At 36.4% G+C, this 26,430-nt stretch overlaps 1 protein-coding gene across 1 annotated transcript in view; it reads left to right on the top strand.

Annotated features, from left to right (window-relative positions):
- DCC (DCC netrin 1 receptor) overlaps window positions 1-26,430 on the top strand; it is a 1,242,672-nt gene that overhangs the window by 863,768 nt on the left and 352,474 nt on the right. Inside the window, exon 9 of the mRNA XM_030926166.1 lies at window positions 9,973-10,127. Within this exon, the coding sequence (XP_030782026.1) occupies window positions 9,973-10,127 (155 nt within the window). The remainder of the gene's footprint in view (window positions 1-9,972; window positions 10,128-26,430) is intronic.

Genomic DNA, 26,430 nt, shown 5'->3' with positions numbered 1-26,430 from the left:
ACTCAATTTAATCCTCACAATAACACTGTGAGGTAGGCAGATAAGGTACCGGTATCTCCATTTTGCAAATGAAGCAGAGAAGCCTCCAAGATAGCCCCTGACTTGCTCAAGGTCACACACTGTTTTATGGCAGGACAAAGGCTGAACTAGGTGTTCCAGCTTGCAGCAACATATATATGCTTCACATTGCTTTATGCTGTCTCAGAAAACCTCTGCTCACTGTTCAGGATTAGAAACCAGCTTTTTATGATTGACATGGAGGATTCCTTTTAGAATTCATGGTATATTACATTTTCAACGTGGTGTTTACATATTCTTTTCCCACTCTTCAGAGTTGAGGACTCTGCAGCTGATGGAGCTTGTTATCCATGAGGGAGCATATAGTGATAGAAAGAGAACAAGACTCATAATCATAAGCATGACATTCTGGCCCTGGCTTAAAGCTTGGCAAAGTTAGCCTTCTTCTTAGAGCCCCACTCTACTTCTCTGTAAAATATAAAATCATGGCCCTGTACCTCAAAATGTTTTTAATTCATTGAATGAGAGAATCGTGATTTTATTTCTCCAGTGGACTTAATGCATATTCAAAAATGAAACATGCCATCCACAAACGTCATATATAAATGAACAAATGTTGAATGTGAGTTGACTATATGTCCATGTCCAGCAGCATATTGAAAATAGAAGAGAAACCAGCAGATTCTCTGGAAGCAGTTCATCATGAAAGGTTCATCTTACTGATAAATGTATAACCACACACTGAGTTAAGAGCTTTAGTGGAAAGGAACATGCTTCTGGGAGAGCATTTATGAAATGTGTGCATGATGTCTGTGTCATAATCAGATCTGCATTTTGAAAAGATGACCGTGACTAGAAAGTGGAAACTAGAGCAGAGGTCAGCCAGGTGGGTGCCAGAGCCATTTAGCAGGCTATTGCAGAAGTGCCAACAAAAGATTGTGGTAGCTTGGTCTAAGGGTATGTCAGTGGAGATGAAGCAGTGGAGAGAACTTTGTAGATATTTACGGGGCAAAACTGACAGGACTGGATGATGCATTGCACATGAATGGTGAGGGAGAAGGGGTTGTCAAGGACAGTCACTTGGTTTCTGGCATATTCCAGTGTAGATTGTGTAATTTGCTGAGATTAGGATGCTGGAAAAGGTCCATATTTGAAATGAAAATCATAAATTCAGTTTTAGACAAGTTGTGCTTTACATACCTTTACAACATTCAAATGGGAATGTCGAGAAGGACCTTGGAAATAGGAATCTGGAACTCAGAGAAGATTGGGACAGAGATATTTATCAGGAATGTGTCAGCATATGGATGCTCACTACAGCTAGAGAAGGGCAAGATGGTCCATCCCAAAAAAACAGAATGAGAAGAGAACCCAGAACTCAGTCACATTTATCATGGGGATAGAGGCTGAAACTAAACAAACTAAGAATTTGAAATCAAAATCTGTTTTATCCCAACTCCCAAAATATAGCTTTTTATTTGCAGTTGCAGTAGCTATTTGTTATGTAACTAGTCTCACTTGTGTATTGATGTTGAAGCAGAGATTATAGGAAAGCACCTTTTTAAAAAGCTCATTCCTAGATTTATCCTTTTCAACAATTTGAGAAAAAAAAGAAAATTTAACCAAAACTTAGTGGAAACACCTCTAACCAAGAAGACCCATTTCCAGTCTTCATTATGCTTTATCTGGCAGTGTTCCAGTCTTCATTATGCTTTATCTGGCAGTGAAACATCTTGAAAATTTTCTAAGATAGCATTGATTTCCAAACCTATGGTTTTAGGGTAAAAAGGAATGTGACATTTGAGTGGTTATCACTTTTATCACTCTGCTATCACTTTGAGTCCTATTTCGTTAAACACCATATTTCATTTTTGAAATCTTTTAATTGTTATAACATTCTGGCATTCACTAAAGAAATAAGGAATGAAAGTAGAAGAGATAAAACGGAGATGCTAAAAATCTTTCCACTAAGAATAACGTAACTCCTTCTCTACAAAGGAATGTTAATGTAACTCTTCCTCCTGAAGCAACTAATTAAGTATTTGACACCTCAAGGCAGCATTTGTTGCTCAACTCACAAGTTGTAACTAAATGTTAACACTCTGAGGCACTCAGGCAAGATAATATGTATTTACTAAAAATGCATGTTAGAGACTTGCTACAAATGATCCACTAAGATGCAGAATCATGTTTAATCTGTAAACTCTACTTCTGAAATGTAAAAATAGAAGTGAATTCAGTTAACACAAACACACATGGATATAGGACATTTTCTATTTTCTATTCCTAATGAGAAGTCTTAGAGTAGTGAGGTTTCTTTGAGTAGATCCCACTCTCTCAGTTTTCAAATAGTGAAATCAAGACCCAGGAAGGTGAAGTGACATGCCAAAGATGACTGAAATAAATGGGGATGGAACATAGAATAGAATCCAATTTTCTAGACATTTCTAAGGTCACATTATGTGGAGATCTTCTGTAATTATTCTCTTTTAATTTCACATTTATTTTAAAAATTATGAGCCACAGCAACATAGTCATATTTTATGCTCAGTGAATCTATATGCTGTGTGAATAAAATATAAATGGAATATGGTTTCTCTTTTTAAATAATTTACAATCAAGTCAAAGAAACATGCATGTCCATTAATACAATGTGATACGTAATATACTAGATGTATAAACCAAAAGCAACGAAAACACAAAAGAGACCATTTAATGGTACTGGGTTCGAAGATATAAGGGTAGGAAGTTTCAGGTAAACATTTCTTTTGAATTGGTTTCCAATTGGGTTTCATTTGAAACAAGTTTTTGCCAAACAGAGTTGGAAGTGTGAGTCAAGAGAAGGTAACTCCAGGCTCATCATACTGGTCATTAGAGAAATGCAAATCAAAACCACAATGAGATACCATCTCACACCAGTTAGCATGGCGATCATTTAAAAGTCAGGAAACAACAGACGCTGGAGAGGATATGGAGAAATAGGAATACTTTTACACTGTTGGTGGGAGTGTAAATTAGTTCAGCCATTGTGGAAGACAGTGTGGCGATTCCTCAAGGATCTAGAACCAGAAATAACATTTGACCCAGCAATCCCATTACTGGGTATATACCCAAAGGATTATAAATCATTCTACTATAAAGACACATGCACATATATGTTTATTGCAGCACTGTTCACAATAGCAAAGAATTAGAACCAACCCAAATGTCCATCAATGATAGACTGGATAAAGAAAATGTGGCACATATACACCACGGAATACTATGCAGCCATAAAAAAAGGATGAGTTCATGTCCTTTGCAGGGACATGGATGAAGCTGGAAACCATCATTCTCAGCAAACTAATACAAGAACAGAAGACCAAACACCACATGTTCTTACTCATAACTGGGAGTTGAACAGTGAGAGCACATGGACACAGGGAGGGAAACATCACACACTGGGGTCTGTCTGGGGGCAGGGGGCTAAGGGAGGGATAGTATTAGGAGAAAAACCAAATGTAGACGGTGGGTTGATGCGTGCAGCAAACCACCATGGCACGTGTATACCTATGTAACAAACCTGTACATTCTGCACATGTATCCCAGAACTTTGATAAAAGAAAAAGAAATGAAAAAAAAAAAAAAAAAAGGAAAAGCAAAATAAGAAAAGGCAGAGAAGCTGGCGTGGACATAGGGGTTCTGGGGCAGCATGGATCATCACAGATGACTGTGCAAAGCTTTGGGCCGCATCGTGAAGGTCTTTGAACCTTGTTCCATGGAGGTGAGATCATATTAACCTAGAATGGCAGCTAGCACAAGGTTGTGGGCATGGAGTTGACAGGTTATGTGTGTTACAAGGGTATCTTTGTCAATAGATGATAGCAAAAACTGAGACGACTAATGGCAAAACACTAGAAAAAGCTATTATTATAATGCAATACATTTAAGTGCCAACTAAAGCAGGGACCAGTTCTAGGCACAGGAGAATATACTCTACCCAGAATTAGGTCTCAATGTAAATTGCACAGTGGTACATCCCATGTTGCCATGCTTGACTTCATGCTTCAAAAGATGTCAGTGCTTAAGAGTTACAACAGGGACTGATCTGAGTAAAGCAGGAACATTATTGTTAGTGGGTCAAAGGATATGCTTTTAGAATAGAAACAGTTATTTTCCAAGACACTAACTAGGTAACTCCAAGTTCTTAAAATTAAAATTCATGAAAAATAAATGTTTCTTATTAACTAACTCTTCTTATAGCCTCCTTGTAAAAGTCAAAGTGGATAAGTTGTCTACACACTTTTTAGCATGAGGAGTCAGACTTTATATATTTGATGCTGTATGTGAATTTTCATTGAGTAAATTTACAGTGAATGGATTCAGGCAGGCACAAGTGACTTGATTCCTTTACTTCAAGCCACTTATCCTGAATTTGACTTAACTCCCCGACACTGCCAACTTAGGGTGAAAGGAATGAAGTAAAGAAGCTTTGTCTGAAAATCTGTCTGGTGTTATAGATCATGACTCTGAGTGTTGCATATTTTCAGGTAATTATGTCTTCAGATTCATAGGACAGAACATCACTGAGACGGAGGAGGCTTGGGGTCCCTGCTGTTTTCGCAGGGGTTGTTAACGCAGTGAGAGGCAGAGCAATCCAAGTTTACCCAAAGATTGGGTAAACTTGTCATATTCACTGTTCTCTTTTCTTCAGAACCCACTGTGCTTATCTACCCATTTACAGAGGAGTGTGGAAACTCTTAATTACTGCTTCATGGAAAATTTACTTTAGGTGGTTAATGTTGGCCTGTAGTGGAACCAGAGAAATCCCACATAATAAACTGCCCTTCCAAATTCAGATGTTACTTACTTGTTGGGAAATGGTTTGCCATGCTTTGTTTACAGCTATTAAAGCCTGGGAAGGGTGATTAAAAACTTCGTAGGAATCCTTGGGGCTAGAACTGAACAAGTCTGTGAAAGACAACATGGCAGAAAATGCCACTTTCTCAATATGCTTTTGTATAACGCTAGCAATTTGATGTCACCCCAGTAAAACCCAGGGAAGCCACACAGCAGTTTGGTAGCAGACACTCAGCCACCAGTGGGGACATCAGATACCATAAGACTATCGAGCTGTACTGTGGAACTCAGGGAACTCATATTTCTTCTCAGTGTCCCTCAGAGAGCAAAGTTTCCAGCCCTTTAAAAATGATTATTTTCGTTATTGGAACTTGTTCAATGTCTGTAGTTATGCTCACTCTTTTTGTTTTGACTTTATCTTTGCAAACAAAATTAGTAAGATAGAAAATATCAAAAAAGGTTTTTTTTGGGGGGTGGGCAGGCCCCAAGGTCAGTGAAACTTATCTGTATAGTTTTTTCTATATGATTATACCTCTCATTAATTTATGTCCTCATATTCCTGGTTTTAAATACTTTGTTGAAAAGTCCCCTTCTTGGATGCAGTAGGATTTATTTCTTATGAAGTTGTGGTGGTATTTTGTTATTATAAAATAATAGCAGTGACTGCCGTTATGACATATCAGGTGCCATGTATTTTGTTTTAGATGTTTGACCTACAGCATTTCATTTAATTCTTTCAGATATTGTGATACAAACATTTTTATAGCATGTATGTTGTACTTGAGAAATCTGGGGCTCAGAAAGTTTAATGTGAAGGCCAGAAACAGCCCGCCTGACTTGCCCCAGTCCTGAACTACTTACTCTGTAGTCTACATAGGTTTTTTTGTTTTATTTATTTATTTATTTATTTATTTTAAGACGAGGTCTTACTCTGTTACCCAGGCTGGAGTGTAATGGCATGATCTCAGCTCATGGCAACTTCTGCCTCTCGGCTCTAGCGATTCTCGTGCCTCAGCCAACCGAATAGCTAGAATTACAGGTTCATGCTACCATGCCTTAATAATTTTTGTATTTTTTCTAAAAAGAGTGTTTCATCACATTGGCCAAGCTGGTCTCGAACTCCTGGCCTCAAGTGATCTGCCCGCCTTGGCCTCCCAAAGTGCCAGGACTACAGGCATGAGCCACCATGCCTGGCCTACATAGTGTGTAGATGCAAATTCCCTTTGATATAAGCATATTTCTGGAAAGTGGCACATAAAATTGAAATGGTTAGATAAAACCATGCTTTAAAACCACTAAGAACCTGCATTGTAGAAACCAATGGTCAACCCAGGGCAGAACTGGCAAGTGATTAGAGGTTGAACCATAGAGTTGTCTTGGAGGTGTATTTACATAGTAAGCACAGTGCATTTGCCTGAGTTCCATTTTACAGATCAATACCATGGAAGCATTTTCTAAAGATGCTTTATTTATACTTTAAGACTGAGAAAGTAAGAATTGTCCATGTCAATGAATATGTTTATAATTTTTTTATGAATTATTAATTTTGGATACTTTTTGAAGGCTCATGAAGATTATTAAATCTTCCCCATTATGAAGTCCAACATCCTTTTTATATGTAAGTGATATTTTCATTTCATGATCTTGAACATTTTTACCTGGACATGTCCAAATTTTCCTGCCTCTCTTTCCTTTAAAGTATACCTGTTCAGCAAAAGACATAAACAGATATTTCTCAAAAGAAGACACACAAACAGCCAACAAACATATGAAAAAAGTGCTCAGCATCACTAATCATCAGAAATGCAAATCAAAACCAAAATGAGATATCATTCCACATCAGTCAGAATGGCTGTTACTAAAAAAATAAAATAAAATAAAACAATAGATGCTGGCAAGGCTGCAGAGAAAAGGGAACGCTTATACACTATTGGGAGAAATATAAATTTATTACTTTAGGCACTATGGAAAGCAATTAGGAGATTTTTGAAAGAACTTAAATCCACAATTTAGCCCAGCAATCCCATTAACTGGTATATATCCAAAATAAATTAAATAATTCTACCAAAAACAAGCATGCACTAATATATTCTGGATAAAGAAAATGTGATACATATACACCATGGAATACTGTGCAGCCATAAAAAGGAACGAAGTTACTTCCTTTGCAACAACATGGATGCAGTTGGAGGCCATAATCCTAAATAAATTAATGCAGGAACAGAAAACCACATACTACATGTTCTCACTTATAAGTAGGAGCTTAACATTGAGTACTCAGGGACATATAGATGGCAACAGTAGATATGGGACTGTCAGATAGGAGGGAGGGAAGGAGGAGGGCAAGGATTGAAAAACTGTTGCATACTATACTTACTACCTGGTCGTGACAGGATCAATCATACCTCAAACCTCAGCATCACACAATATACCCATGTAACAAATTTTCACAAGTACCCCAGAATCTAAAATAATGAAATAATTTAAAAAATAAAATTAAAGTACAGAAGAGTACCTGTTGAAAGGGTTATGGCTAGCATGACTTGGAACACAGTTATTTCATCCAATTTATTTAGTACTTGTAAGAATAAAGTCAATTATGAAAGCTGTCCTTCCTTATAGATACCCAAGGTGTTTGACAGGCAAATCTGACCTTTGATAACAATGTTGCTTGAAGGTCTAGAAAAGATGCTATGAAATGATTCATAGCAAATGATAGACAAATTCATCCTCTCAGCAGTCTCTGAGGGCTCATTGTCCCTTTTTCCCTCATGTCTTTTACCCAAAGTTCCCATGATCCAAAGAAGTTCCTTATTTTTCCACTATTGTTGAATGATATCATTACTAGATTTAGAGGATGAAATTCCAGATTTCATTCTTAAGTGTGATACCCACTAACTGTGAAGGCTTTGAATAAATCATGTTGCTTTTCTAAATCTCAATGTCTATGTGTAAAACAATGATAACGAAACCACCCTATCTGTATCAGTAAGCTACCTGAGGCACTGTGTATAAAAATTCTTCTGCTAAAAAAAAAATAAGCAAAATTCCCTATCTCCATGTGCTCAATCTCTGTAAGCTATATACAGCAAGGCATACAATTCTTTTATGAGGATTTGCTTTTAAAAAGCAACTTGCTGACCTAAATGATCTTAATTTGGTAGAATATAGCAGTGTGGTATGTGGCAAATGGGAGCATTGTTCCATATTTCTTAGGCTTACCTACTTTAGATTACTGTTTAATCTCATCCAGACCCCTACTCTTCTAGAAGTCAGAATTCATCCTTCCAGAAACTTCACACTGCACTTCTAAAAGAATACCTAAACCTCAGGCTATATCCAGATTCATACAGGGTGCTTTTTCTCTATTGTGGTAACACATGTCTTTCATTTTACAATTTTAACTATTTGTAAGTGTACAGTTGTATGATATTAGTGCATGTGCCTTGTTGTGCTACCATCACCACCATCTGTCCACAGAATTTTTCATTATCTCCAATTAAAATTATTTACCTATTAAACACTAACATCCCATTCTCCCATCACTTAGCTCCTGGCAACCACTCAGGGTGCGTATTTTAAAATACTAGCAGTGCTAGATAAAATAATGCTAACCCCTATAACAAATAATCCCTAAAATATATAATGGCTCAAAACTATTTCTGACTCTAGAAGGTATGGAAGGGATGTTACTGACTGTCAGGCAGTTCTTTTCCCAGCTCTTCTCTAGAATTATTACAAATTTTGATTGTTCCATCATCCCCCATATGGCTTCTAAGGTCATCATTCTTCCCTACCTCAAGACAACAGGTGAAGGAAGAGAACATGGTGAATTACCCATGTGCAGTTTATTTTAGGCCAGGCCTGGAATCAGCACACATCACATCACATACACTCAATCTCTTGCTGCGACTCAGTCACATGGCCTCAACTAGACTTCAGAGAAGCCAGGAAATACGGTTTAGTACATGAAGAAGAAATTTCGGGTTTGAGGATAAGCCAGCCAGTCTCTGCCATCAGTTATATTAAGAGTGTAGATATGCCTAGGAATCATCATTCATGCACTTAGAACTTTTACTTTTTGAAAATCTAATTTTCCCTGGCAGAAAAAGATATTTCATTTTAACTATGTCCAAAACCAAAACGTATCTGAATGGCAAAATTAAAGTGTACATATAATTCCACTGAGAAGCAAGAGATATTATCTAGATATAGAAACCTTGAGAAACAGTTGAGAAGCTTAGAGGAAGTCACTTCTTCACTCAGTTAAATCAGCTAAATGTCCAATGAGGACATCTAGAATGTTCAGAAGCTCTAGAATTGTGTGTGTCTTTAAATAATACTTCAATAGTTATCATTTCTAAAATGTCAGCATCCATATCCAAAGGGTTTGTCATCTCTTAATATGCACTATAAATGCAACCGTGATCAGTAGATTAATTCATTAGTTTGCAACATTGAGGAAGTTTTTAGTTGATAAATGTATTGATACTGAACACATATAGATGTGGCTTGAAGAGCAAAACAAATAGGCATATGTTACAGTTTCTGTTCACACAGGAAGGAATCTACTTCCTTTCACTAATGGCACTTAAAGTAACCACAGGGACTCAGGCTCCATACATAGAACACTTAGCATCTGCGTTTTCCTTTCATACAATGAGACAAAATGCACAAATGCATTTGTTGGCAATACTGACAAAGACCGATTTGTGGAATAATTGAAACCTTGATTTCTGTCATTAGCCGGATGTTTACAAAACCCATCTTCCTGTCTACATTCCAGATGTTTCTCCTTATTTTAATAGCTCTTTGTTTTATATGGGTTTTGAATTCCAAATTGTAAAGTGTCAAGCAAAAAGACTTTAGTTTGCAAGTTTCATGGAGAATGACATAAGCTTAAACTCCTCAGAATTCTTGTAACATTTATCTGTAGGTCCTTCCAATTAGCTTATTTTCTGTAGAAAGCCTGAGGTCTTGAATTATGTCCTAGAGTCTACATTAGATGATTGAGCAACCCTTTGGTTCACCTCACTACTCTTGCACATCAGATACAAATTTTGGAAGGAAGTATTCTTTTTGGAATAATCTTTCTCTGCAACTTTGATTTCTCAGGGAACGAGCGTTGAATACAACACAGCCTGGGTCCCTTCAGCTCACCGTGGGAAACCTGAAGCCAGAAGCCATGTACACCTTTCGAGTTGTGGCTTACAATGAATGGGGACCAGGAGAGAGTTCTCAACCCATCAAGGTGGCCACACAGCCTGAGTGTGAGTATGAAAAGGAACAGGCCACAATTTAGAAAGTGTTTATTTTCCTCTGCAGTATCCTTGATACCTTTGCGAGGTGATAAAAATAGAAGAATTTTTTTTTTCTTTTAAGTAACCTATATAACTCAAGAACTTTTAAAAGTAAGACGACTTGTAAATAGAATGGCCTCTTCACTTAGGCCATGTACCGTAATGGCAAATTAACCTCTATAAAGGCCTAATCTAGCTATGCAGTCTACATATTCATTTCCTAAGAAAGTGATTTACTTTGCCTAACAGTATTGTATCATCATCGTTGGGCTTCAGCCTCCTCTGTTGAATTTTCAGATTTTTTGAGTTTGTAAAGAGTGTAACATCAAAGGTAAAAGAACAATAGCATACAACTTCTAAATCCAGGGACTAATTTAAAAGTGTAAACACGCACCGGTATGCACTGAAAAAGCTACTAAAAGCAAATTGAGACTTGAGAAATATGATAATCTCTTTTGGATAATCTCACTCTCCTCTACCTTGAATCACTAGATTTAGCTATTTTTTTTTTTTCCACGAAGTAAAGCAGCTGAATGTTCTTTGACCAACATATAATTTAATGATTTCAACTTTGATAAAGGAAGAGCTCCAAAATTACATATTGAAAACTATTTCTGTACTTGACAAAATTTTGTTTTTACTTGTGCATTTCGAATGTTTTTTGACAAGATTAGTTGCTGATGAGCCATTCGCCAAATTTGTTTTGTTTCACATTTTAAAAAATTGGAATTTAAAATCAAAATGAATTGCATGGCTACTTGTTAACAAGCTGCCTTATGTTAAACATCTAACTGCACCTATTTCCTTTTGATATAAATAAATTTATAATGATATTTTGTTTTCCTTTTCATTTTACATGAAACTGTATTTAACTTCAAAATCACCTCTTGTATTTTGGGAATAAGGTGAAGTAGAGATTGGAAATACTTTAACTGGTAATTGTGGGTGGTTTAAATCAGCATGTCGAAGAAGAGAGAACAGGAGATACAGTCTGAGTGCACTTTTGACAGAATCTCCATCCTTTATTTCATTTGGCCAGGGCTACAGACACAAGATGATAACAAATCAGAATAAAGTATGAATTGAAGGGAGGGAAGAGGGCTAAGCTGTACAATGGTACAAATTTTGCCTCACAGAAATAAAAGCTCAGCAACTTCAAAAGCATAGTCATGTTGAGGTTCCGGACAGTTATTTGGAAATGCAGGCCCCCGGGCATCATAATAATTTGTAGGATCCAAATAATTTCTGTTTGCAAAGTAAAACCACAGTGGAATATTGTTAAAAATTGTGAAGATTATGGGATGCCTACAGCAGAACATGAGGCCTTGCACAGCTTCCCTCTTTGCTGCCCATGGAGCTGGTCTTGCTCCCAGGTTTCTCTTCTGGACAATTTTTTGTTGCTGTACTGAGTTAAATCACTAGACAGTGCAAATTTCCCCTTCATAATGTCTATATTAACATAACATTTCAGTCTTCTTTTTTTTATTTTTGGGACAGAGTGTCACTGTGTTGTCCAGGCTGGAGTGCAGTGGCACAATCTCAGCTCATTGTAACCTCCGCCTCCCGGGTTCAAGCGATTCAAGCGATTCCCAGCTAATTTTTGTATTTGTAGTAGAGACGAGCTTTCACCATGTTGGCCAGACTGGTCTTGAACTCCTGACCTCAAATGATGCCCCCACCTCAGCCTCCCGATGTGCTAGGATTACAGGCATGAGCCACCGCGCCCAGCCCAACATTTGAGTCTTCAATTGCTTTACTGACTTCATAGATCATCTATGTAAAATCAATAACATTTATGATCATTTTGTATTTTTGATTAAAAACAAATTAAGCTCTCTCTATATATCACACTCTATATATGTGTATATGCCATGTGGTAGATAGGTCAGCAGTTTAAAAACTTAAAGAAACTCTTGGTAAATTTTCTAATATTGGAACTAACTTTAAAAGCATGCTCATTTTCAAAAGATCAAATCTCTGTGAATTAACTGAATTTTTCATTTCCTAGTTATAAATTATCATACAATTGTTATACTGTACTTTTCAGAGCTGACTAATCATGATTACATTATACTTCTGATAAAAATCCTGGTTGGTTAACCTTGCTTTGTAAGAATGAGCATTTTTTTTTCTTTGATCAATACTATTGTTTCTAAGCATTCAACTCAAAAAAGCAATTTTCAGCATTTTAAATTTTTGTTTTAAACACCAACATTCCCAAGCCAAGGTAAAGTGTTTTCCTTTTTGACGCTGGCTAACAACACTCATTCCATAAAAAATTAAAAAAAAAAATAAAAAAACTATGATACAATGATACAATATATTCTGCTATTTTAATATAATTAAGTTAAAAAGAATAATGATTGTATCACACATATGGCCTTAACTTTGTAAAACACAACCAATGACATAACTCAATTCAGAAGTATGTTTAATGAACATTTATTATATTTCTAACACTGTTCCAGGCTGCATGAGGCATGTTAGAAAAGCATACGTGAATAATAAAGCAGCAGTATTTATGGATCTCAGTAGATTTGGGGGGAAGCAAATATTTTAAATATGTAACAATAACAAAACAACTCAAGTAGGGGAACTTATAAGAAGTTGGTAAATGGAATACAAACAATCTGAGTCACAGATTTGCTCGTGGGCCCGTGACCTGTGATGGCTGCAACATATTACCTAGTTAATTTCTTATGCCCAAATCGTACTGCATACACCTCCTCCAATCAGTCTTGTAATCCAGTTACAATGACAGCCACCTCTATGCTTTATATATCACACATTCCTTCCCATTCAGAAAGCAGTGTGAAATATGTGTGCAGGGGACCTCACTGGACCCAAGTCTCTATAAGCATTTACTTTGCTTAACTATTAGCGTAAATGATAAGGTACACAATAACAAAAGCATAATTGAATAAAACATGTTGATTGTTGGTATTGTTGTCACATATAAATTATATTCTCCAAGAAATGAAAATGAAGAATCTTTCTGCTTTAGAAACATGATGCAGCCATGAATTTTTTTCATTAATGGCAGCAATAACAGCCTTAGAATGCTAACCATATTTTGGCCTTTAGTAACAGCATCATTCTATTAAATTACCTATTTTCTTACCAATATATGAAATAAGAATAATTTCCTTCGCAGATCACTGTTTATTTGCACTATGACTTGATTCTGTTTCATTGAACATTGCCACTGGATAATTCATCCCTTACTGAGTAGACAAGTAGTTAGGAATAAAGTAACCTGCATAAACAAGATATTCAGAATATCCTTTACATGTGTAAAAGAGTTAGCCAATTCCTTCAATTCATGTATATTGAGTACTGCTAAACTCACTTGACGTCTTTCTTACAGACATTAGAATAAATAAATAATATTATCATAAGTGATAGGCATTGCATGTGTATTTTATCTTCTGTTGGTAACATAAAATGCCATTTTGGCAATTTGAAAGTATTTCTAGGATAAGGAGCACTTACTTCATCTTCTCCAAGACCGCTCAGTAAGACACCAATTACTGAAGAAGATGGAATATACCAGAGATCCTATGGCTCCTTTCCGTTCCTTTTCTTTCCCCTTCCTTCCTCCCATCCTCCTTCCCACCATCCTTCCCTCTTTGTTATAAGCCCATCTTTCTGTCCTTAAGAGAAAATGTGAGGGCTGATTTTATTACTTCACTAGATTATCAGAATTTAGAGGCAAGATCAGGTTAAAGAAAACGTTTTCATCAATATCTCTTTTCTGACAAAATGATCTTATCTTTTGAAAATGGGTCTCAGGTGAGTATGTGTTTGGTTGCTGCTTTTATCAATGTTTTTCCAAATATGATGTGGTAATTGTACACTAAAATTACATAGCTTGTATACAAATTGAATTTCAAGTTTTTCATATTATTTGAAAACATCAGCTCTATTATGCAAACCATATTCGCAAAGAATAAAACTGATGGAAAATATGTCTGAAATATAAATCAGCCAGTAACTGTTTCTAAAAGTGCATACATTTTGTGGTAATCATTTAAAGAGATCAGCAGCCCAAGATCCAGTTTATGAAATAATCGCTCGAAATAGAAAGGCTTGATTTATATGAAGGTTTGTGTCCCCTGATGATATCTTTCTTTTGCTAAACCCTTGCTCATTCTCCCTGCCTTTATGGTGTATAATTTCTCTACCGTATTGTCAGCCAGGATTTAAGTCCCTGTCTGCTTAAGACTTGTCTAATCTTTTCATACCACATGTGGAGATTTTTTGAATTATTATTTGCAGTCCTTTAAGATCCTGTTAAGGCAGTTTAATCATAAAGGATGTTAAAATGGACCACATACTGGCTTGAGGGCTTGAGTTAGAATCAGAAGCCTATTTGCAAGACCACAATTCAATAATCTACAAAACTCTTTTATATTTAAGAGTTGTAAGTAATATTCTTAATCTATTATATTCTTTACACTAAAAAGACGAGTGAAAGCAACCCACCAAGTTGAGTGACTTTAGAATATATTATCTAGAGGAATAGCCGTGTTTGCTTCTTTCTTCCTTCATGAGATTTTAAACATTGTAATAGGGCTCTACTTGTATGGTTGTTAGGAAGAGAACAGAGAAGTTCAAATAATGTCTCTGAATATTATTACCTGTACCCTAGAGCAAGTTTGTCAATCATTGAGACCTCAGTTTCCTGAACTATAAATGGGAGTATCATTTATTCCTCCTCTTCCTAAGTTGCAAAAATGAAATATGATAACACATGGGCAGCCACTGTGTCTTGCCTGACATCTCAATTTAAAAAAAAGAGAAAAGCTGCCTGATTCAACGGGATCAAATAAGTACATAATTTCAACTGCTCTACATTTACAAACAAAGTGGGATACTCACTAGGGTAATCACTTGGGTAAATAAGGCTAATATAATACCTCATTTATAGTTTAGAACTAGCTTGATCACTATATAGTCAGCACGTTTACATACTCTGTTACTCTCTCCCTAATTAACCTCTCCTTAACATTTGGCAGGCTGTTATAGATTGGCCTGTCTCAATTTTGAAGTCTTATAAACAGACAGTGCTACATGATCCCATAAAATGTATCACAGCATTGCCATTTTATAAATAAAGCCATGTGTCAGTTAAGGAAGGATATATATTCCAAGAATTGTATCATTAATTGGTTTCATTTTTCTGAGAACATCATAGTGTCTTACACACACCTAGATGGTAGAGCCTACTACACACCTGGGCTATATGGTGTGGCCTATCACTCCTAGGCTGCAAACCTGTACAGCGTGTGATGGTACTGAATACTGTAGGCAATTGTAACACAGTGGCAGATATTTGTACATCTGAGCATATCTAAACATAGAAAAGGTAATGCATTGCATTACAGTGATATGATGGCAAGATGTCACTAGGCGATAGAAATTTTTCAACTTCATTATATTCTTATGGGACCACCTTGGTATATGTGGTCTGTTGCTGATCAAAACATTGTTACGTGACACTTGGCTGTCATTGCTTGGTTGATGCTGGTAGAATCTGGTTTGGGAAAGATATAAAATATCAGTTATATTTATTTAAGGACGGTTCCATAAATTAAGCAAACTAAGTTGACCACAGCTCTGTCTAGCTCATTACTTTTGTCACTTGATTTACAACTATTAACTGCACTGCACTGAGATTTGAATAAATATTTGGGATGACCACTATGGCAAATCTGTCAGCTCGACAACAGTTCAGTTGTCTGATCCCGTACATGGCTAGACATAAATAATGGAAAGAAGTAAAGATAAGCACTGGGATAACATCTTTTTTGGTAGCATACAAATACATTATTTAAAAAGTCTCTTGATGTAAAAAAAAATGTTTTCGGATATTATAAATAGGAGATGGGGAATGTTAAAAACTTACGGTTTAGTATCCTCTGTGACCAAAGGCTTAAGGAATTCATTTGGATTTAATGGTCAATTAGGCTAGGTATGATGTCTTTTATAATGACATATATTAGTGGAAAGATTAGAGGCAGGCTTGAGATGATGGGTTGTATAATCACCCCTAGAAAACTTCAAAGCAAATGTGAGTCACTGTGCTCTTTCTTCATTCATTTAAAAATATTTATTTTGTGCTAAGTTCTAGACCTACAGTTACCAGTACAGTAATGACAAGCCACATTTGTCTATTTAAATTTAAAAATATTGAAATAAAATAAAATTTAAAATTCAGTTTCTCAGTCACAATAGCCCCATTCCAACTGCTTAGTAGCACTTAAAATTTAAATAGAATTAAAAATCAAAAATTCAACTTATCTGTCTTACGAGCCATATCTCACAAATTCATATATGATTACTGGCTACTGTATTGGAGATCACAGAGACCATTTCCATTATTTCAGAAAGTTCTGTAGGACAGCAGCAGTCTAGGCACTATGCTGGTAAATGAGGATAAAAAAGCAAGTCAGAAATGATCCTAACTCTCAAGGAACTGGTAGTCTGGTGGAAAAATCTTTAAGGAGAATTCACTAAAAACAACTTTCACAGATTTCATCTCCCTGAACAAAATTGTTCAGTTTTGCTCAAAACAAAAAAGTTAATTATGAGCTAAATTAATAGACATGATTTTTTAAAGGCCAGATAATCTAGACCTGAAGATAGTCTGTTTATTTACTTAAGTTAATCACATTAAAAATCTGTTACCTGAAAAAATACGTAAGTGTCTTCCAAAGTTCAACTGAAGGTGAAGGACATAGCTTACTAGTTGCTTGGGTTAAACAGTGATATATCATAAGTGTAATTTCCCTAAGAAGCTTCTGTTGGCTCTCTTATTTTCTCTTTTCTTTTGAGCAAACATTATGATTCAGGCTTCTTCAGTTGGTATAACCAAACATCTAGAAAATTTATCTGCTTCATGAGAAATTACGTAGAAAGCTAACTTCTCATAGATAGATGTAAGGGAGTGTAGGAAAGGGGATAATAAAGTGTCATAGTAATGTTTGGTTTTCAGGCAGCACTGTCAACTAGTCTGGGAGAAAGAGGTTCCCTAAGTAGATCTGATTTGGGTTTAATCGCCTAATTTGGTTATATACCCTACTAAACGTGAAAGCAGTTGGTTTGCTAAGCTGAATTAGAGCAAAAGCCAGCATGAACATCTTTGGGGATATTGTCATCATGCTGGTGCAGCCGAATGAAACTCTATTCCAAGGATATGAGCTGAGCTGCTTTAGGCAACTGCTTTGATGGAGAGCTGATGAATGCTACCAAGAAAGAGTAAAGATAGAAAGGAATAAGGCATTTTAATCACATATGTATTGAAGCACTCCCTCATCTTTAGAGCATATTTTTCTATGCAGTTCATAAGTATTTATTGAGCACTTACTATGTGATGAGCCTTTTATAACATGCTTGGGATAGAAAATAAAATAAGGGCAGAAGTTTCTTTCTTTGTCTGTTTCTGCTGCTATAACAAAATACCTGCACTGTGTAATTTATAAAGGATAGAAATGTATTGCTCATGGTTCTGGAGCCTGGGAAGTCTGAGATTAAGCAGGTTTGATGTCTAGTGAGGGCTGGTCTCTGCTTCCAAGATGAGGCCTTGTTGCTGCATCTTCCAGAGGGTATGAACGCTGTGTCCTCACGTGGTGGAAGAAATGGTAGGACAAAAAAGAGGAGCTAGCTGTTCTCTCTAGCCCTTTTATAAGGACTAGTCTCTTCATGATGGTAGAGCCCTCGTGGTCTAATCATCTTTTAAAAGATTATTAAAATATTTGCATTGAGGTTTAAATTTCAACATGAATTTTGGAGGGGGCACAAACATTCAAAGAAGTTAGGGATACTATTTTTGATGAAAATGTCCCTGTAAAATAAATGGGCCTAAATAATACTGAGGGATCAAATTTATTTTCTTTATTTTATTTTATTGTTTTTTTGAGATGGAGTCTTGCACTGTTGCCTGGGCTGGAGTGCAGTGGCGTGATCTCGGTTCACTGCAACCTCCACCTCCCGAGCTCATGTGATTCTCCTGCCTCAAACTCCAACGTGGCTGAGATTACAGGTGCACACCACCACACCTGGCTAAGTTTTTGTAGTTTTAGTAGAGACGGGGTTTTAATATGTTGGCCAGACTGGTCTTGAACTCCTGATCTCGTGATCTGCCCGCCTCAGCCTCCCAAAGTGCTGGATTTACAGGCATGAGCCACTGTGCCCGGCCCTATTTCCTTTTTTTAACCTAAAGTTAGTGTTACAAAGTTTCAGTATATAATTAATGCATAATCTAATGCAGATATAATTTAATGCACAAACCATATTGTCTTTTAGCATAGAACATTTTAGTATATTTAGGAATTATCTGATATAACACTCCACCAAATTTAAGTAAAGCTCCTTTTTAAATTACTGTACTATTTTATGGATTCTTTTAACTGCAGGTTATATTCTGCTTGCTGTAATATATGATGAATTTTACATGTTACATAAAAAGTCAATAATATGACTTTAACTATTTTTCTTTAACTCCAATGTTCTTACATTATGTTACTTTAATTGCCCAATCTTTCCTCCTTGGGGAACCCGAGATCCCATGCAATGAGGAGTTCAGTTGGGACAGAAGTTCTGATCACAGGCTATTCTGCAGGGAGTGGAGATTACCGTGAGTTAAAAGAGAAAGATTTTAAGCCTATGACAGGCAATTACTGCTTCTAATTGTAGTTGTTAAAGTCAAAGCTGAGATGTCGTCACTCATTGCTGGAAGGAAATGACCACAGATTTGTATCAACTGAAAGTCAAGCAATGGAACTCCAAGCCCATGGTCAGTGGTAGTAACTTGTACATTGTCCTCTTATTTAAATCTATAATTGGTGTTCCAGGTCATCCAAATGGAAGTAGAATGACATGTTTAAAAACAAGGATTTAGAAATGAGATTGGGTTTGAATTCTAGCTTTTTCACTTGTCAGCTAACTGGGTTAAGTTAGCTTTTCTTCTGTAAAATGGAGATAAACTCTATCTTGCAAGGATGCTGTAAAGATTAAAGTAAAATATTTAGGATGGTAATGCAATTGTGCATCTTCAAATGGTTATTCTGAGGATTAAATTAGATACTTACTTCCTGGTGCATTGTCAGCCCTCAATAAATACGAGCTTCTGTTATAATCATCCATTATAACTCCATTACTTGATTTTAATTATTTCTCATATAATGATGCTCCTTAATGCTGCAGATAATTTGCTAATTTCTGTGTCTGTGTTTCTTTTCTTTTTTTTTTTTTTTTTTTTTTTTTTTGGATATGTTTGAAATGCTGTTCTTATCCATTAGGCTATTTCGTAAGTCCCTTTTATTTTTCCTTTAAGATTTTGATTAAATATTTCCAAGAGCAAAAAGCCTATCCTGTCTAATTCATCACAGGGATCAAACTTTCAGTCTTCTTAAGCTCATATTTCACCCTCCAAATTAGTTTGAATCTCCTCATCTCTTCATTCATTCATTTATTCGTTCATTCATTCAACAAATAATTCATTGCATGCTTGCAATGGACTACAGTCTGTTTCTTGAGACTGGGAATTCGGTAATAAAAAAGACAAAGTACTTATCCTCATAAAATCTATATTCTAATGATGAAGAGTAATAATAAGCAAATAGGCTGGGAGTGGTGGCACATGCCTATAATCCCAGTACTTTGGGAGGCCAAAGAGGGCAGATCCCTTAAACTCAGGAGTTCCAGACCAGCCTAGGCAACGTAAAGAAACCCTGTCTCTACAAAATATGGGAAAATCAGCCAACTGTGGTGGTGTGTGTCTGTAGTCCTAGCTGCTTGGAAGGCTGAGATGAAAGGATTGCCCAAGCCTGAGAGTTTGAGGCTGCAGTGAGCCATGATTGGCTCCACCCTCATGAGGGAGTTCTTAAGATCTGATGAAATACAGGATATTTAAATGCTCAAGATGCAAGCGTTCCAAACTGTATTTTCAGGGGGTGGGCGCTCAGAAATAAAATTCTGAGTACTGAAAAGTATAGGCAACAAAGTGAGACTCTGTCTCAAAATAAATAAATAAATAAATAAATAAATAAATAAATAAATAAATAAATAAATAAATAAAAAGTGAAGCCCACAGAAGCACAAAACAGCTTAAGAGGACGTAGGATGAATAGGATAGGGATGATTCTAGATAGGAAGGTCAAAGCCTTGCTAAAGAAGGGATATGTAGAGGCACACCTGAAAGAATGTGAAAAGGTGGCAGCAGACACCTGTGAGGCAGGACATTTCAGGCAAAGCAAATAAGCAGTGCCAAGTTTCTGGAGAGGAAGAACAAAAGACTACTGTCCTGCAGCAGAGCAAGCAAGAGAGAGAGTGGTGGAGGTAAAGTCAAGCAGTAGCAGGGCTCAGTCATGAAAATCTTGGAAGCCATAATAAGGAATCAAGATGTAGTACTTAGTTGGGAGTGGGGACATTTATGCAGGAGGGATTGAAATGACCTAATTTTCATTTTTAAATTGGAAGCAAAGAGAACAGAGAAAAGATGAATACAGTAGTTTAGTGATGAGATAGCTCAGGTAGCCTGGTAATTTCAGAAGAGTAAAGAACTAGTAGAATCCAAGATGCCTTTGGAAGATAGAAACAAGACTTGCTGCTGCAGGTGGGATGGGAGAAAAGACAGAGTCCAATTGTGTTTCAGATTTTGGGCCTCAGAAACTGGGTGAGTGGTTGTTACCATTTCATGGGATCTAAAAACTGGAGATGGAACTAATTTGCAGGGTGCGTAGGGAGGAGAGAGATTTAGGGAATATATCAAGAATTACTATTTTTTTAATTCATGAAGTTTAACTGTTAAATGTTTGCAGATTTTATTTACCTAATTAGGCTATGAGATCAAAGGAAGTTCCCAGGATTTCTTTAAGTATAAAAATAAAAGAAAATGCCACATACGAGCAGGCCAATGACCAATGCAATGCAGTACTTAGATTCTAATAGTGGCAAAGATGAACAGTTGGGGAAAAACCATTGGGTCATTCTTCATGTCATAAATTGTAAAACATCTGTGCCCTACATGTCCCTAATGAATATGTTACAGGGATATGTGCAGTGCCGTGTACTAAGATGCTTGAATATTTGTCATTCATAAAGAAGCCTCCTTTTTAGAACACCCCCCTCTACCCCCGCTGCCCTGGGTCAGGCTAATGAAGTGTAATTTGATGGGAATTGACTAAAAGAAGGCCTCAGATCAGCAACCCAGTCTTCCAACTGCCAAGATTTTCTGAGGAACCCATCCAAAAAGGGCAGGTCAGTGCCAAAATAAATGTTAGCCCAGAACCAGTTGGTTTTCTGATGTGTACTTTGCCTATGTTCATTGAACAGGAAATTGAATTCTAATGGGATGTCAATTCAGGGATGATCCAGAAGTTGAATCTCCTTATATCAGAATTGTACCAGAAGCTTGGTTTCTGTCCCAGGAAGGGTCCTAGAATTCTACTAGAGGAAGTTGCTTCTGACATCTCATTTTTTAACCCTTTTTCTTACTGTTGGGAGTCAAGCCTCCATTAACTCTGGGTACCCAGAGTCTGAAACATTTCCCAGTGCCCTGAAATGTAATTTTAAATCCATAAATACTTTAAGATAGTAGATTCCAACCATTGAAATGTGCAACCCATAAACCTGGGGACAAGAGCTTTTAAGGCTAGCCATAGAATATGTCAGTGCATTAGTGAGAGCCCAAGGCCTATGTCTAGATTCCTAAGTACAGGGATGCTTATCCTAAACAATGGGCTTACAATAATGACAGTTTCTCTTCCTGAAATGGAAATATCACTTAAAATATAAGCAAAAGATCTGTGTTCTAGACTGAGATTTTCTCTGTATTCTGCTGTTTGCTTTTGGGGAAGCCAGTTACCCTTTCTGATTCTCAAATTCTTATAAAATAAGGATCATACTGCTCGTATTGGGATAATGTGAAGGGGCACTAGAGAAGCCTCATTAAGGAACACTGCTAACTGATCTTACACAATTTATTTCATTTTCATTGATTTTTCAAGTGTCTCCCTTAGAAATAAGTAAGTGAACTTGTTAACCCATTTGGGTGTTGTATTATTTGTCTAGAGCTACCTCAACAAACTGCCACAAACTTAGTGTCTCAAAACAACAAAATGTATTTTCTGACCATTCTGGAGCCGAGAAGTCTGAAATCGAGGTGTCAGCAGGGCTATATTTCCTCAGAAGGTGCTTCAGAAAAATCCTTCCTTGCCTCTTCCTAGCTTCTGGTGGTTTCTGGCAGTCTTTGGCATTCCTTGGCTGGTAGCTGCATAATTTCAGTCTCTGCCTGCATCTCCACATGGCCTTCTCCTATCTGTGTCTCTGTGAGTCCTCCTCTCTTCTTATAATGCACTTGGGATCCACCTAAATCTAGTATAACCTTGTCTTAACTAAATATATCTGCAAAGATATTTGATCAAATAAGGTCACATTCTGAGGTTCTGGGTGTACATGAATTTTTGGAGTACTATTCAACCCGATGTACTGCCCTGTGAATTTTAGTAAAAATTCTTACAAATTCTTAGTAAGGTTCAATGTCATCTGTTAGAGGACTGAGCCAACTATGAAGTATATATTGTGCTTGTATGTCTCTACGTGCATGTGTGTGTGTATATGTATATATATGTGTGTATATGTGTAGATATGTGTGTGTATGTATAGATATGTGTGTGTGTATATATGTGTGTGTGTGTGTATTCAGGTCATAGCTGTTAAAATCAGAGTCCAGATATTGGCATTCATGTCTGGAAGAAAAACATTTTAGGGATTTTATCAATTGAAGATCAAACAGTAGAAATCCAAGCCTGTGGTCAATGTTAGTAAGTTTTCACAGGCAGCTTAAAACATAGCAATGACAACATAATTATATACATATTTATAAACTTTTCCATATATAATACATATATATAATTATATATAATTGTATATGTACATATAGCATATATGTATATATATAGAAAATTAAAATGTATGTGTATACATGTATATACATTAATTAGCAAACTATATTTTTCATTTTAAAAACCGTTTCAGTCACTGCCTCTCAAAGAAGAAATGTTGATATTAAAAGACATCCATAGTGTCCTTAAAATCATATTTGATATGCTCTTACCTTCTTCTGCTCTTCAGAATTCTAACCCTGCCTTGTAAACTGTAGGACATAACACTTTCTGAATATTAAGGACTGCAAACTGCTTAGGTGGCCTGAAGGAAACTAATAAGTGAATGAAGTTAGCCAAGTAACAGATTTTGCTGAAGGTGCCTGTGAGATCTGTTACTGACATTGACCACATGCTTGGATTTCTACTGTTTGACCTTCAGTTGATAAAAACCCCATAATGGTTTTCTTCCAGACGCTGATGCCAACATCAGGACTCTGATTTCTCTTTTATTTTATTTTATTTTGAGACAGAGTTTCACTCTTGTTACCCAGGCTGGAGTGCAATGGCATGACCCCGGTTCACCACAACCTCCACCTCCCAGGTTCAAGTGATTCTCCTGCTTCAGCCCTCCGAGTAACCAAGATTACAGGCATGCACCACCACACCTGACTAATTTTATATACTTAGTAGACATCAGGGTTCTCCATGTTGGTCAGGCTGGTCTTGAACTCCCGTCCTAAGGTGATCTTCCCACCTTGGCCTCCCAAAGTGCTGGCATTACAGGCATGAGCCAACATGCTGGCCAAGACTCTGGTTTTTAACAGCTGTGGCCTGAAACAGTAATTGTGTGCCATCACCTTAAAATCTTTCAGCTTCAGATGAATAGCAATACTTTGACCTGTTAAATATCCTGTAAGCAAGAATTAATGGCCCAACCCAATTCCTACATTAGATGTGACTAAATTAAATGCAACAAAACTAATAGTGTCAGAGCCAGAGTTTGAACCTAGCATAATATTCCTACTATACTGCCAACTCTGTGTGTGTGTGTGTACACAAACTAAGATTAGCCATGATTGTTTTAGGAAAAATAAACATTAATTGCATTTTGACAATAGTTCTTTAATGAGTTAAAATTCTTATTAATTCACCATTGATAAAAATTAGTTCAGAAAACATAGCAGTGACAATATAATATTTTTAAAATATTGGCCTGGCATGGTAGCTCATGCCTGTAATCCCAGCACTTTGGGAGGCTGAGATGGGTGGATCACGAGGTCAGGAGATCGAGACCATCCTGGCTAACACAGTGAAACCCCGTCTCTACTAAAAATACAAAAAATTAGCCAGGCATGGTGGTGGGTGCCTGTAGTCCCAACTACTCAGGAGGCTGAGGCAGGAGAATGGTGTGAACCCGGGAGGGGGAGCCTTGCAGTGAGCCGAGATCACGCCACTGTACTCCAGCCTGGGTGACAGAGTGAGACTCCATCTCAAAAACAAACAAAAAATCACGACATCGGTGAGATTAAGCCAGCCTGGATGAATTATACTAACCATCATGCCAACGACCATGCTAGGCACATAGTTTCTACTATCTGCTATAAATCACCTATTTGATTTTAACTCTCAGTTGACTTTCTTGATTCAAAGCCCTCTCCTATGGTCTTGCAGTGAAATAAAAAATAATGATTACTACTTCTATTCTTCAGAAGGGTTAATTGGCTTGTAGTTCAGTACAAGCTCTTCACAAAAATGTTTAGGACTCCCAGAAATGAGTAGATGTTAATTCTGGTGGTATGGTTCATTATCTAATATATTTAAGAGGAAAAACCAATACAATAATAAATTTAACATATCACTTACATTTTTATTTATGCCACAGAGTGTTTAAATTAAACAGCTTGATTAATTTTTATCACTTTGGATATAATATTTTACATTTTCTTTATAACCTAGTATTTTTATAGTATTTTTGCCAATCTTTATAAAAATATTTAATTTTGATATTTATTATTGTATAATATTTTGTATATTAATTGTATAATTGTAAAATATTATAATAATTGTATAATATTACAATTAATTTCACTTATTTCATTTTTACTGATGTGCCTACTAGAAAATTTACATTGCATGTATTTGTAGCTCATTGATATTGGACAGTGATTGCTTATATGTATATTGCTTGTGTCTTATGTCCAGTCAAAAGGAAGCCAAGAAGGTTGTCAATCTGAAATTAAATTGAGTTTTAGAGTTACCAAAATACAGTGGTTAAATTTAACACTTCTCAAATAACTGTTTCTAAAAGTTATCTAAATAACATTCATAGTTAACTGTCTTCCTTATTTTGCTCAGTGTTTACTCAGCATGATAACAGCACTTGAGCATGACTCAGTGATTTTTTTTCCTGTTGGTCTGGCTCTTTGTGTCACAATAGAAATAAAAGCAAAGCCAGTGGGGTTGGGTAGAGAAAGGGGAATTTTTGATCCAGAGCAGCACACCAGGGTTCCTGTATTCAGTTTTACCTAAAGTCATTCTCCAACTTCTGTGAGACGATTTACCAGTGAAGTCTATTTGTTTTCCTGCTGCTATCTCTGAACAAGCCCAAATCTTCCATGTGGTTAATAAACTTCTTATCTTTTGAATACTGAAAATAAAATAAACTTAATCCTCAGGGTGGTTCAGTCAGCGAACCAGAAGCCTTTTAGATGCTTCTTAGAGATACAGGGAAACTAGGTTTTCTGCCCTGTGTGATTATCAATCTTTCCATTGCATGCATGTATGTGTAAGGGCATTAAAGGTGCTTCTCAGTGATAAATGTCAGTGAAATCACAAAGTGAAAATTAATTTCCATATTGTCAAGGTCAGATGTGTACCCGGGAATTTTTATTGTTGCTGCTATTAGGAAAGATATTTTATCTTGGACTCATTTTTTTCAAGTATGGAGAAAGAGTGACAAAAATTCCTCAATGTACATATACATTACTCAGAAAAAAAATACTTTAGCACAGTCTGATCTGTTAATTAGGGTAATTATTTTGAGTGTCTCAAAAAAGATCAAGGTGTAAGTTTAGAGGAGTTAGGTGGGAAACAGAACAAACGTGATCACAGGATCTGGAGACTAGCTGATCTTCCTGAAAAGCAGCTGACTATCCATCAATAGAAAAAGCAGAAAGTTGAAGAAGAAATAAAGAAGAAAATAGTTTGTGATATGCCCATTAATAGAAGTAGGTGAAATTATCAAACTGGGAGCTTAGTAAATTAAGAGAAGATGGGGGAAAGATGTTAGGTTATGAGTGTTCATACAGGAATGAATAACCAGCTGTACATCTCTGTATACAGCGAACTACCTCAAAGCCAGTGTGGTGCCAAACCTGTGAATT

Source organism: Rhinopithecus roxellana, chromosome 21 (genome assembly GCF_007565055.1).
Source record: "Rhinopithecus roxellana isolate Shanxi Qingling chromosome 21, ASM756505v1, whole genome shotgun sequence".
Taxonomy (NCBI): Eukaryota; Metazoa; Chordata; class Mammalia; order Primates; family Cercopithecidae; genus Rhinopithecus; species Rhinopithecus roxellana.
The sequence above is the reverse complement of the archived record's forward strand: the minus strand, read 5'-3'. Positions and strand labels throughout refer to the sequence as shown.